This window comes from Cornus florida, unplaced genomic scaffold, assembly GCF_030987335.1.
Source record: "Cornus florida cultivar Cherokee Brave unplaced genomic scaffold, ASM3098733v1 CherokeeBrave_3.0.0_Hap2_Chr11, whole genome shotgun sequence".
Taxonomy (NCBI): domain Eukaryota; kingdom Viridiplantae; phylum Streptophyta; class Magnoliopsida; order Cornales; family Cornaceae; genus Cornus; species Cornus florida.
The window spans coordinates 135234521-135249710 of NW_026775581.1; the positions used below are offsets into that span (position 1 = coordinate 135234521).

The window sequence follows — 15190 nt, forward strand, 5'->3', positions numbered from 1 at the left end:
TTGGTAGAAGACTTGGAAATGAAGAAGTGTTTGGCCAACTTGCAATCTCATCCACTAATAGGTGGTCATGAAAAAAAGAAGTTAATTAAACAAACAGAGATTAAAGTAAAGAAAAGTAGGGAGACTTTTTGAAAAGTGAGAGTGGGGGCGCCGAGGAATTAGGAGGATGGAAAGGAAAAGGAAAAGGAAAAGGAAAATGCTGAGTCAGATTGAATACTCGCCCACTTTTGGGTTCGCAAATGAGAATAAAAAAGAGGAGAGAGAAACAGGAAATCTCAAGGCCACAAAGAACTTGTGGCTCAGAATTGCTTTTTCTCTGCTGCTGACAAAACACACTCAACAGGCAAAGCTCTGAATTAAACGGATCAAAATCGTCGAAACGGCGACGACGACGACAACACGCACACAACAACAGACCTCACCACACCCATCCAACCCAACCCAACCCAAACACTCACACCGGGTGTGCCAGATCTCTCTCACCCAATCCCAATTTCACCGCCTTTATCATCTCCCTCTCTGTGTACTTTCTCTCTCTAGAAGGTGTCCTTTTTTCTTGACAACAGAGCACGAAATGTCGGAAGCGAAAGATCCGGCGATTAAGCTCTTTGGGAAGACGATTCCACTACCGGAGGCCCCTGCGGATTCCCCCGGCTCGGGCGGAGCTGCTACTCCTCCTATTGATGAATGTCCGGGTTCACCCAATTCTTCGCCTGAGAACGCCGAGACCGACAGAGTTGGAGATCAGCAAGAACCGGAGAAGGTATGGATCGGATTGATTACTATTAATTCTAAGAACAACCTTTATTTGATACCCGACACAAAATAATGGGTAGATCTTAGTTTTACATGGCTTTGAGTTGTTCTTGACTTCGTTTAATACTTTGATTTGAGGAACTATGGGGGGTCTAAGTCTAATTTAGGGTATGGACTTAGTTTTTGTATATTAATCTTGATTCTTAAATGCTTTATTCTGGAATTAGTGTAATTTTGCTTCAGTAGCCAAACTTATGATTTTCCGACAATTATTTGGATACTCAAGTATGGTTCATTCTAATTGTTCCTTTTAGATCTTCTTTGGATACCTTCAAATTTTAGACTGAAAAAGTTACTTTTCTTCTTTATTTACTTTTTTTGGGAGAAATTTTTCACTTAAATATGCATATGTCATGATCAATTTCCTTGAATAACTTCAGACTAATTTTCATTATTTTAGAACATTCCCCACTTACTTAAGGTAAGGATATTAATTTCTGAACTACAGTTGGATAAAAATTTCATCTTTCACTTCCCCATTTCGAATTTCTCCCCCTCTAGCACCTGCCTCTAAGATCTGAGTTAATCTGTTAGTTGTTGTTAAACTTGGAATATATGATTGGTTAATTGGTACTCTATTGAAGATGTTAAGTTATTTAAAATTCAGTTTTGGCTAGTAATATCTGTGCGTGAGTTTACTATTGAAAGCTAGTGTTTTAAGTGTAATTCATGAATTTAATGATGAAATTGTTGTATCAGATAATTTTTTTAGTTTTTCATGTTATGTAAGTTTGCAGTTTTTGATAGATAAATTTTTGGTTTTTTTGCTATAATCTTTTCAGCTGTTGCATACTGATTTTTAATGTTGATTCTTCAATTAGTCCAGTTTTCTTTTTGGTTTTCCTGTTGTGGTGGATGAGTATTTGGGGTGTGATTCATTATCATATACTTCCTAAAGTGGCAAGTATAGAATTTAGCCCATAATGTCCTGTGATCAATATTGCCCACTTTGCTGCCTCTTCATCCTCTCTATTTTCGATTTCACTTGTTTTATAGGCCATTTGGTTGTTGGGAAGTGTAAGAGGAAAGAGAATATTATTAAGTGACTAAAAACCCCAATTGTTATACGATTATAGGTATTTTATGTGTTGTCCTACATATTCTTGGCCATCAAATGGACGATGTCTGAATTCTAATATCCCATTCTTATGAAGAATATTAATGTCACCTTCCAAAACAGTTGATATAAAGTTTTGTTAAGATGAGATGAGCTGAGTTTCAATCTCAACATAAATGTGATAGTGAATATAGTGATAACTAATGCAATTATTGTAACTGTTGAATCTGGTTATACTGTAATGAACTAGGTTACTTTTTTATGTTATGGTAAAATTTGGTTCCAAGACTGATCTGTATTTCTTGTTGAAAATAATAATCAATCCAGGACCCACCAGAAGGAAGAGTAATTGATGCTAAACTGGAGGATGGATCCCAACCAGTAACTTCAGAGAAGCCTACAGATCCAAATGCAACTCGAGGGGTACCTGAGAACCTGAAAACATCTGTTGGCAATGAAGCTGCAACACCAAAAACAACAAAGACTGAAGAAGAACAGAGTGAGACAAGTAACTCGCAGGAAAAGTCCTTGAAGAAACCCGACAAGATACTTCCATGTCCGCGCTGTAATAGCATGGATACCAAGTTCTGCTACTATAATAATTACAATGTCAACCAGCCCAGGCACTTCTGCAAGAACTGCCAGAGATACTGGACAGCTGGTGGGACCATGAGGAACGTGCCCGTAGGGGCTGGTCGTCGCAAGAACAAGAACGCAGCCTCTAACTATCGTCACATAACCGTCTCAGAAGCTCTTCAGAATGCACGAGTAGATCTTCCGAGTGGAATCCACCACCCTACTCTGAAGCCAAATGGCACTGTCCTCACCTTTGGCTCAGACACACCCCTCTGTGAATCAATGGCTTCAGTTTTGAACATTGCTGAGAAGACAATGCAGAACCGCGCACAAAATGGGTTTCATAAACCAGAAGAACTCAGAATTCCAGTTTCATATGGAGCTGGAGAGAATGGGGAGGATCATTCAAGTGGGTCTTCAGTCACTGCTGCAAATACGAAGGATGAGGTTGGTAAACCTGGGTTGCAAGACACGCTGATGCAGAATTGTCATAACTTCCCTCCTCAGGTACCATGCTTTCCTGGGGCTCCTTGGCCTTATCCGTGGAATTCAGCTCAATGGAGCTCTCCAGTACTCCCACCTGCTTTCTGCCCTCCAGGCTTTGCTATGCCATTCTATCCCACTGCACCTTATTGGGGTTGTACTCCTTGGAATGTCCCTTGGATTACCCCACCTCCTACTTCTTCTCCAAATCATGCGGCCCCTAGTTCTGGTCCAAATTCTCCAACCTTGGGAAAGCATTCAAGGGATGAAAACATGGTTAAACAAACCAACTCTGGGGAGGAGGAGCCACACAAAGAGAATAATCCCGAGAAATGCCTTTGGATTCCAAAGACTTTGAGAATTGATGATCCTGGCGAAGCTGCAAGGAGCTCTATATGGGCAGCATTGGGAATTAAAGATGATATAACCGATTCAATGAATGGAAAGTCTCTCTTTAAGGCTTTCCAATCAAAGGGTGATGGGAAGAATCATGTATCCGAAACCTCTCGAGTATTGCGAGCTAATCCTGCAGCATTGTCTAGGTCGCTCAACTTCCACGAGAGCTCATAAGTGCATAATAGTTTGAGAAATTTTTACAGTTACATTGTGGAGGGCGGTATCTTCAGGTCCACATAAATTTGCTGCAACTTTGTACTCCACAGAGCATATTGATTCACCGGCGTCATTCGTAAGAATCAATTATGAGAACAGTCCAATTGGGAGGGAGAACAGAGAAGGATTCTTATGTGGTTTCATCTCAAGAAGAAGGGAGACGGGTTAGATTAGTTGGAGGAGCAACTGATTTCCAATGTATCTTGGGTGAAAGTAAGAGTAGGTGGTTTTTGATTTTGTGTAGATGGTTTGCTGAGATTAAAGTTCATGTACATATTTATATTGAAATAGTGAGACTGTGAGAGGTAGAGCAGAGTGGAGTTTGTGTACCAAGATCCCAGATGTAGCAAAATAAACCTGGGAAAATAACTTAGAATTTTGTTTCTTGTATAATTTTCACTAGTCATTAGGTTTGTATCGTATCATGGAATAATCTCAACTCCGCATACCTAATCGCCTCCATCTCTATTCTCCTCCACCCCCCCCACCCCTTCTCTCTCTCTCTCTGCAACTGCAAACTACAACAAGAATCAGAAGTTCAAAACCCATATCTTTCAGTTTCCATCGCTCGCTGTTCCAGTTCGGGATCGCTGTTCTAGTTCGGGATCGCCGTTCGCAAGCTTCGGCCTCTGTCTCTCAACTGTCTAGCTTGCCCCCTCTCTCTCTCTGCAACTGCTAACTTGTACGTATGGGTTTTGTTTTAATTTTTTTTCTTTCTAAATCAACTAAAATCAAGGTCTGTAATTCTTGTTTTGCAAATTAAATCCTATTTGGTGAAATTTTTTATGATCTTTTTTAAATATATGTATATATATATATATATATATATGGCCTCGCCTATCTCTCTCTCTCTCTCTCTGAAATAGAAGTTGCTATTTTTTGTGTTACAATTGGCAAAGTTAAAAATTGGCAGCCCTTTTACCATTGCATTGGAGAGCCCCTTTTGAAGTCTCTTTGCTATATTTTAGAAATGACAGCCCTTTTAGCATTAGATTGTAGATGCTCTTAGATGGTTCTTCTAGTTTTAACATGAACAAGATTTGTGATGCTCATGGTATCAAACAGAACAATTACACTTCGGTTCTGGAGGAATTATGATATGTGCTGAATAAATACCAAATCCATTGCTGATCTGCATGAAATGATACAATGTGGGGAGAAAGTAGGGATGGGGGAGAATCCAAGTGAGTGAAAGGCTCTTGTCGGCCCATTCTTTTGCAGATACACTTGTATCCTTTCCACGAAAGGCTAAGCATCTTTCCTTTCAGTGCCTAAGAATCCAACCAATTTGCATCAAAGAGCTGATTCTCAGGTTTTCTTTTCCTTCTCCATTTCTTTTTTCTTCTCTCTCCCCCTTATTGTCTTCCTTCCATCATTTTAATTCGAATTGAATGGTCAAAATGGAATAATTAGTGTTGAAGTAAACAATGGCCTTGGTGCAATGGTCAGATTTGCTTCATTGTGACCTGTCACGGATTTGAATCACGGACATAGTTTCTCTACATGCGAGAGTAACACTATTAACCATTTGATTTCAATAGAGAGGTTCAATCCACATTAAACTAACTTGCATTAGCATCAGTAGTTCCTTACTTCACAAGTCCAGACACAGCATTTGACAGTGCTAAATCCACTCAAGGACACGCCAAGTTTCTTTCAACATAACTGATTTTAAGTCTACTTACAGCTTTTGGATTAGATATCAAATCAAATCTAGAAAAAATGTGTGGTCTCTTCTTGTTCATGCTGGTATAACTCTCTCATTTATCATCCATCAAGTTCCCAAAACAACTAAATTCTTGATGGCTGGCAGGTTTTAACCACGAAGAAAATCACACATACTTTGCGTGTAAGATTAGCTGTTTATGGGACCCATACCATGTGATGCCATTAACTCTTTTGGCAACCTCTATTGCTTCTGCTTGTTCATTCAATTTCGTTTTTTTTTTTCTTTTGTCTTTTTTTCTGTCACTCTTCAGTCAAGGTTTATGATTTCGAGATTAATTATGATAACAGCCATATTACAAAAATGAGATGTCATGGATGCAACTACTATTATTTTCACCGAGGCTCCTGTTGTGTTATTATTATATAATTAAAATTGTTCCATATTCTTTCTGCATTATACTATTTATACTATATTTGCTGTTATATCCCATATATCAACTGGTCTATTTATATCAATGTGCCATTTTACTTAATTTTATACATTTTCTAGAACTTATATTTTTGTATTTTGGTTATAATTATTGCCAAGTTTGGTTAACCGAGAAAACAATGGCAACAACAACAGTATTACTTGGTTGACAAGACAATAATATATTAAATATTTATTAAGCTACATATTGTCGTTATTTTTAAATTAAATATATGGGTTAATTTCATAAAACTTTTACTATATTTAAAATTTGATCGTAAACCCCTAACCTATTCCAGTAAATTCTAAATATAAAAAATGATCAAATTACTCCTAATCCGTATTCGACCAGTCCGAATTCGACCAGTTAATTAAGTTATGAAATGTGAAATTTGACTTTATGATTTACTACTAAATTAAAATTTGATATTTATTATTTAAAATTACAGAACTACCTGATTGGGTCTTATCTATTCACCTTCTCTCTCTTTCTCTCCTACAACCCGACGACAGACTTGCGTTGGCGACGCAAGGAGATGAAATTGCCCGGCGATGCAAGGATGAGTGAACAACGATGATGAGGCTTCTGATCTGCAGTCGGCGATGCGCGATGAAGCAAGGAGGAACCGGCGGCAATGAACGACAGTGAAGCAACGACTTACCGGCGAAAACGTGAGGACGGCGGTACACTAAAATTACCGATGCGCGGGTCTGAACTGAACGGCGGCAACAGAGTGAACCGGTGAGCACGCAAGTCTAAACTGTAACCACATAATTTACCGGCGAGGATGCAGGTCTGAACTACAGCCACAAAATGAATAGGCAAGGCAGGACTAAACGGACAAGACACGGAACTTACTGGCAAGCACGCCAATTGAACCGGCGATGAGAAACAGATCGGTAGCGACGGAGTGCAAGCACATATTATGACGATGAGGCCGTATCAATGTCACGATTCCGGTGGAGAGGTTGTTAGTTAAGTTCTGCAGATGGTTTATGTTTGTAGATGGGTTATGTTTGGGGAAAAAATCGTCTCCAAGGCACCTTTCACTGTAGGCTGTCCTTGGAGGGGTAAATTGATGACATGGCTCTTTCAGTAAAAAGGGTATTTACTTTGGCAGGTGTACATACGTACAAAAATTTATACAAAATGAAATTTAAACTCCCTCCAAAACATAAAAGTAATTTCCTCCCAAAATTTTATTCTATATCATTTTGATATTTCATTATTTCCCTCTAGATCTCTCTCCCTCTGAAATTGAAGTCTCTCTGATCCGGCCAGAGACCAAGCTTTGTAAATTCCAGCAACATCATCATCAAACAACCAAAACATTGTCCCTTTTCAAAGAAGTTCCGATTTAAAGTAGAAACACCATACATTTCGGTTAGAACCAGAATTCCACCATAGATTCCGGCGAGAAGCAAGAGTTCCACCATACATTCCAGCGCAAAGTATAAGTCCACCATACATTCCGGCAAGAAGCAAAAGGCCACCATACATTCTGTAGAAGTCCACCATACAATATTTGTAATTTTATTTGTTTATCTACATTTTCATAAATTTGGTATATTAAATTGCAGAGTCTGTGGTTTTATTTATCTTATAAGTGTTTATTTTTGATTTAGAAATATTTGTAATTTTGTAATTTTTCTTATTTATTACTATATACCTTGTTATATTTTTTTTTTCTATATTATTCATGGTGATCATGATCTGTTATTGTGTGTCTCGTATCTTTTGTGGATATCTTTTTTGTTTTTTTGTTGAATGGATAAGCTCTTTTGTGGGTATCTTTGTTCAACCAAATTAAGTAATGAATGTGGTGTATTTGAATTGAAATCCTTTCTCTTTTACTATATATATTACAGTATCATTTTTACCCAAAATATATCGATTAATTAATTACATTAGGTTTCATATCTGTCTAATTTATTTTACACTTTCCTTATGCGTTGTCCAAAGAGTTTTAGGAATTGAGAGATAATATATTTTTCAGTGGAGTTTTAGAATGCCATAACAATATAAAACATGTTAAATTTATGGATTAATTTTTTTCTTTCCAATCTTTGTACGTACACAAATAAATATATTTTACAAATAGTATCAAAAATTAAACTTAATATGTTTCAAAACTAAATTATATGTAACATTTTAACTTACTTGTAACATGTATCATATATTATTTTTATGTGACTTGAATCAATAAAAACGTGAAATAAATTGAAAGCAAATTATAAACAAATTTTTAAATTTTTTCTTTCTGAGTTGAATAATAGAATTCGAATGTTCTTCATGAGTGTGTGAATTAATTTTTTTCTTCCAAATATTTGCGCCTACACAAATAAATATGTTTTACAAATAACACCAGCAATTAAATGTAATATGTTTCAAACCTAAATTATATGTAACATCTTAACTTACTTATAACATGTATCATATATTATTTTAATATGACTTATATCAATAAAAACATGAATTAAATTCAATATCAAACAAATATGTTTTAGAATGACATAACAACGTAAAATATGTTAAATTTATAGATTAATTTCTTTCTTTCCAATCTTTGCACCTACACAAATAAACATATTTTACGAATAACATCAGAAATTAAACGTAATATATTTCAAACCTAAATTATATGTAACATTTTAACTTACTTGTAACATGTATCATATATTTTTATGTGACTTGAATCAGTAAAAATATGAATTAAAGTCAACATCAAACAAATATATTTTAGAATGATATATAATTTATTAATTTAAATATGTCATTCTAAAACATATTTGTTTGATATTGAATTTAATTTAAATTTTTATTGATACAAGTCATATAAAAATAATATATAATACATGTTACAAGTAATTTAAGATGCTACATATATTTTAGGTTTGAAATATATTACGTTAAATTAATGACGTTATTCGTAAAATATGTTTATTTGCGTAGGTGCAAAGATTTAGAAGAAAGAAATTAATCCATAAACTTAACATATTTTACGTTGTTATGTCATTCTAAAACATATTTGTTTGATTTGAATTTAATTCATATTTTTACTGATACAAGTCACATAAAAATAATATATGATACATATTACAAGCAAGTTAAGATGTTAAATATAATTTAGGTTTGAAACATATTACGTTTAATTCCTGATATTATTCTTAAAAATATGTTTATTTGTGTAGGTGCAAAAATTTGGAAGAAAGAAATTAAACCATAAACTTAACATGTTTTACATTGTTATGTCATTCTAAAACATATTTGTTTGATGTTGAATTTACTTCGATTTTTTATTTATACAAATCACATAAAAATAATATATGATATATTTTACAAGTAAGTTAAGATGTTACATATAATTAAGATGTTACATATAATTTAGGTTTTAAATATGTTATGTTAACTTAATGATATTATTAGTAAAATATGTTTGTTTGTGTAGATGCAAAAATTTGGAAGAAAAAAATTAATTCATAAAATTTAGCATGTTTTACGTTGTTATGTTATTCTAAAACATATTGGTTTGATCTTCAATTTAATTCATGTTTTTATTGATTCAAATTACATAAAAATAATATATGATACATATTACAAGTAAGTTAAAATGTTACATATAATTTAGGTTTGAAATATATTACGTTTAATTTCTGATGTTATTCATAAAATATGTTTATTTGTGTAGGTGCAAAAGATTGGGAAGAAATAAATTAATTCATAAATTTAATATGTCTTACATTGTTATGTCATTTTAAAATATATTTATTTAATATTGAATTTAATTCATATTTTTATTGATACAAGTCACATAAAAACATGTATAAGTATATTTATAGATAAAAGAGAAGAAAAAAACACGATTGGAAACCATTTAAAACAAATAATATATATATTTATTACCATTAAAAACAGATAATATACCATTAAAAACGTAATTGGAAATCATTAAAAGCAGATAATATATTTATTACCATTAAAAACAGATAATATACCATTAAAAACGTACTATATATAGTTTTCTCTCACTAGATTTTCTTCATAATTATATATATTATCTATTTCATAATTTTTTTTTATTTGAAAAAGAAAAAAAAAAAAGATGAATGGAGTCACAAAATTGGAAACAGATGATGCAAGATCGGAGTTTCCGGCACTGACGATATTTCCGACAAGATCAAATGAATTCCAGAAGAAGAGGAAGGTTGAGATCTGGAAGATTAAGATCGATATTGGCCTTGGCCTTGGTGCCGCGAAACTCATGCACCACCGCATCGTAAGAGAGGAGGTTATGTTCCTTTGAATCCACGATAAACTCTATTTCTACATCCGCCAAGGTTGGACCTCTGTGCGTGAGAGGTTTGAGATCCCCTTTTTGGTCTTTAATTTTGAAAAGAGAAGAAGTAAAAAAGTTTATTTGGTAAGTAAATATTGATTTGGGTCTCATATATAATTTTTGTATACTGTATTTATATATAGTAAGTATGAATTCTGTCTGGAGTATTCATACATGGTATAAGAAAGTAAATTTGAAAAGTCAGTGCTGAGTTGGCGCTTCATCATCAGTGATAAGGCAATGACTGGGCAAGCTAAGCTGACTTGGCTTCATCCTAGCCATTGGATCCTCCATAGACAACCTCCAGTGAGAGGTGTCATGGAGAGGATTTTTGCCCATGTTTGGGTGCGATTGGTGCAAGGGTTTCGTAATTGGGTCTTGTGGCTTGGGTTGGGATCCTTTAATTTTGTTTAGAGCAATTGGGTCTTGCGAGCTGTGACAATGTGCCTATTGAAAAAGATGAATAGTGCAGACGGGCATAAGGTTGTGTTTGTCTAATGGGAAATTAGACAGGGGTAATTCTGTAATTTTAAATAATAAAATTTAATTTTTAATTTAATAATAAATCATAAGGTCATATTCGACATTTCACAGCCCGGATTGGACATAAATATTGGGGCAATGCGATCGGTTTTCAAAGTATCGGGAGTTTTATGAAGTAGGTTGAAAGTTTATGATCAAAATTTGAAAGTAACGAGAGTTTTATAAAATTATTCCTTAAATATATTGTTATATTTTCTAATATTTTATACCCATATCTTGAAATAACATTTAATTTTGGTTAAATCTGCAACGGATACATGTGTCACGAGCAGCCATATTTAAATAATTTTAAAAAATAAAATAAAATAAAATAAAATAATTGGATGTGCTTCTATGTTCAGGCATTGCGTGATAGAACTAATCGTAATTTGTCTCGCAACCAAATTATGATGGCTCGTCATAGAACCCAGCACAACAGACTATATTAATCAAAAAATTATTATATTATAATTTCTAATAGGTCCGCACCAACTAATAATTTCTTATTTCAATCATTCAATCCAATAATGGTCTCCGCTTCAGAAAATTGAATACGATGTGCATGAGACCTAAGTCACGTGATCTCATTTTGTGCAATATTAGAAATTAACTGTATGTTTGAAAAAGTTACAGTGCACTTCTTTGCTGCCAAATAAAGAAAAAGGTTCAAATACATATTTATATATATATGTAAATCCAATGCCATTAAATGCATCAGTCCACAAAAAGAAGCCGAGGATGATAAAAGAAGCTACAATTCCACTAGCAGAGATATATTATCTAATTTACAACATCCCAACTCCCGAGGAACCAAAAAAAAAGTGAGAGAATTTAGTTTTCAATAACCTACATTTCAAAATATAGTTGCAGGGCCACACATTTGACAATGCATAGTAATGTCATTTTTAAAGCCACAAGAGTTGGCAGAAAAATGCTAGCGTCAAGTGTAAATTCTATAATTAATAATTTAACCATGACATATTTTTACACAAATTACTTGTTATTTGGATGAAAATAATTTTTATTAATGAAAATTCTCTGTTTAAGAAAGTAAATTATTAAATTGTTCTTATTTTATTAAAACATATAGTTAGCTTTAGAAACTTTAAGAGTTTATTAATGCATAAAAATATAATTTTATTTTTTTGTGATAAAATAAAAGGAAAAATGATATTTAATAAGAAAATTTTATTTTTATTATTTTGAAAGTGAAAAATAGAAAGTAAATTTAATAATTTTGCTTTCTTATTATATTTCTCTCTCTAAAAAAACAGCTGCTGAAATCTTAGCCGTGCCTTTGCAACCCTCGCGAAGAAGACGACGCTGAACCAGCATGACGAGATGGATTGAAACGGCGACGACTTCCAACGAAATTGTGCTCGGCGACGGCTAGCACCACACATCCGACCACCACCATATCCAACCCCACCACCAAAAATTAACTTCGACGAACCCATTTCACCCACAACCTTCGCATCTTCACCCATCTTCTTTGCTCTGGTTGATTCAGTTCCGGTCAATCTTAATCAAGCAACAAATTTGTGACTTTCTCTTGTTTATGTGTGCAGATTTCTTTTCGTGCCTTATTGCAAGCATTCTTTCTCCAATCAGAGAGAGGAGAAGACTAGACGCACTCATATGCTCACTATCTAGATGATTGATGATGAATTGAGAGAGACAAATTCTAGCATTTTGATTCTATGATGCAGTATGTCTATTATGCCCTAAAATGGTTCTTCACCCATCTTCTTTACTCTGGTTGATTCAGTGGGACTAGAGACCGTGAAACTGCTACCTCTGCATCAACTTTCACACCCATTTCGTCAAAGAGTTCCTCAAATCAAAACCCTTTTGCTTAAACTTGAGTTTTTTCAGTCTATTGGGGTTTCAAGATCTGACCTCGCAAAACTGATTTGGATTGTTTTTAGCTTTTTTTCTTTGATTACCTATTCTTCTTGGGCTGTGACAAGTGGTTGAACAACAGTGAGCTTCACGAATTCGTCGGGAAAGGACGTGAAAAAACAGCTTGTCGCCGATGATGGAGAGTCGACTTCGCCTTCTCCGATTCATCTTTACGTGACTGGTTCAAATTGATTTGGGTATATTGTTGATGGGTATAAGAGAGGAAAGAGATGGTTGTGGCAGTGGCTATGGAGGGGAGGAGGTGGGTGGAGGAGATGGTAGCGGCGGTAGGCCAGTGGCCATGGTGGGGGAAGGCAGCATGGAGGATTGGTGATAATAATTTTTGAGTTTTTTTTAATAAATAATCCATTAGTTCCTGTTAGCGAATCATCTCTCTCTTCCGATGCCGGAATTGTGGACCTCAGCCTCGTCAAAGAAATTGAAGATTCCACTGTGGGTGTTACAGAAGTGGCTTGCCTTGATCTGGGTTCGATTATGGTGATTAGTAATAGAGATGCAAAGGCTTAAATTTGATGGGTAGAAGAGTTTGGGCAGATGGAGGTGGGTTCGAAATGAGAAGCCTTGAAGAACAACCATAAGCCTTCGGTTGTGTCGTCCATGGTGGATTCAGGAATGAGATATGGTTCAAAGAGAGTGTAGAGAAGATAAGAGTGGCGGCGAGCATAGAGAGAGGAGAGAAGATGTTATAAACGACACAGTAACTCACACACAACTTATTTGGGATGAACAGTGGCCCGGTTGATAACAGTGTAGGAATCAATTTTCGGCTACAGTGCAAAAAGTATAGAAAGCATCAAAAAGTCACTTTTCACTTTCTTTATTAAAACTGATTTCACTTCCTCATTTTAGAAATTAGAATCAATTTTATTGAACATAATTTTACTTTTATTTTTATTTTTTCGGAATTGACAGTAGAAAACATAAATTACTTCTCTTAGTAAACAAGCCCTAAGTCACATCCATACACTTTTTCAACCGTTTAAAGAGTGACTGAGCCCTACGAACTAAGAATGCTCATACCTTTAAATTTTATGTTAAATTATTAATTATTCATTAAATTTATTTTTTTCAATAGTTATATAATTATATTTGAGGAAAAAAAAATTTAAAAAGAGAAGAAATTATGAAACTAAACAGGACGGGATGGGTACTCGTCCTGTCCCCTATTTAGGCAGGGACGGGATGAGGATTTCTAAACGGTTACATGTCAAAATTATCCCGTTGCCATCTGGTGCACTGCACATTATTTTTCTATTTTGAAATGTCTGTCTTCGTGTCGGTCTTTTGGATACCAGTTCAAAAACGAAAAATATGGTCATCTGGAAAAAAAATTATATGTCAGAAAATCTTTATTTTCTCTTGTTTTATTTTTCTCTTCTTGAAACCGTTTCTCTGTCATGCTTTTGGTAACCATCCAAAAACGAAAATTGACCAAATATTGAAATAAATTTATACAAATCAGATTATTATTTTTTTCTTTTATAATATCTCAATTCTCACCCGGCAACTTTTTGCTTGTGGATATTAAATATGAATGATATAATTTTTTATTTTTTTTAATGTACTAATTTAACTTCTAACACTTCTTACCTTATATAAATTAAAATAATAACAATAATAATAATAATAATAAAATAAAATAAATTGTGAAAAAAAAAATTGTAGGAACTTTCCTACACTTTATTATGATGTTATTTTCTTTTATATATATATATATATATATATATATATTCCAATTACATTAACCGACAAAGAAAAGGAGGATACAAAAACAACAATAGCCCAACTTGGGATTAAAATCCACAACTATACCACTTTGAATGCACTTAAGAATCTCCTAAATATAAAACTTCTCCAATTTATTTTTAATAGCTCAACTTGCTAATTGATACGTCACACCATCCCAGACATGATGAGAAGCTCTAATTCTCATAAATTAAATTTAATAACTACCAAATTCTACTCACACATCATTATTCTTTCTTTTAAAATCTTACCAATTTTGTGAATGGCAAAGTCAATAATTTATTTCATGACATAATGAGTGTTATAAATTGATTTTTTTTTTTTTTTTTAAACTTATATGACAGCTCACAATGACAGTGATGTGGAAAATAGAGTTCCTTGGAATTTCACGTGCACATGGTGAGAGATAGAGCAGAGTGGTTTGTGTAGCCCGCAAGATCACTGATGTGTAATAAGTAAAATAAAAAAATTATGTCGTATATAATTTTCACTTCTTTGTAGATTCACATCGCATCATGGAACAATCTTGCCTCTGCATGCATACCTAATTGCCAAGATGGTATTTAACATGATCAAGATCTGTGAGACTGTTGAATTAATTGTTAGAAAAATAGCAATTACAACCACAAATTTGCTCAATTTACCTTCACCTTCCTTTAGACTAGCCTCACACATTTTTCAAATAATTTAAATTGTTCACGGATTAGTCATTGTCACTAGAAACCAATGCCATCAAATGCACGAGTGTCGGAGGTTGGATAGAGTAAGATTAGGGCAAATCCAAATGAGTGTCGGAGGTTGCTGTTGCATGCAGGCCAGTGTCTGCAGATAAACCCTGACCCCATCACAAACAAGTAGCCGCCTCTTTTTTATTTTTTCTTTATTTTTCCAATCATTATTAATAAATTCAATGGTCCAATTATCCAAATGGATCAATTAGTGGAAAAGTCAAAAGCTCCAAATTAAATAGAAAAAAAAAAA

At 34.0% G+C, this 15190-nt stretch overlaps 1 protein-coding gene across 1 annotated transcript; it reads left to right on the plus strand.

Annotated features, from left to right (window-relative positions):
* The first annotated feature begins 224 nt into the window (after positions 1 to 224).
* On the plus strand, positions 225 to 4006 carry LOC132282879 (cyclic dof factor 2-like). The gene is made up of 2 exons (XM_059784690.1): positions 225 to 763; positions 2201 to 4006. The coding sequence occupies exons 1-2, from the start codon at positions 575 to 577 to the stop codon at positions 3500 to 3502; spliced, it is 1491 nt and encodes a 496-aa protein (XP_059640673.1). The 5' UTR covers positions 225 to 574; the 3' UTR covers positions 3503 to 4006.
* Positions 4007 to 15190: the final 11184 nt, after the last annotated feature.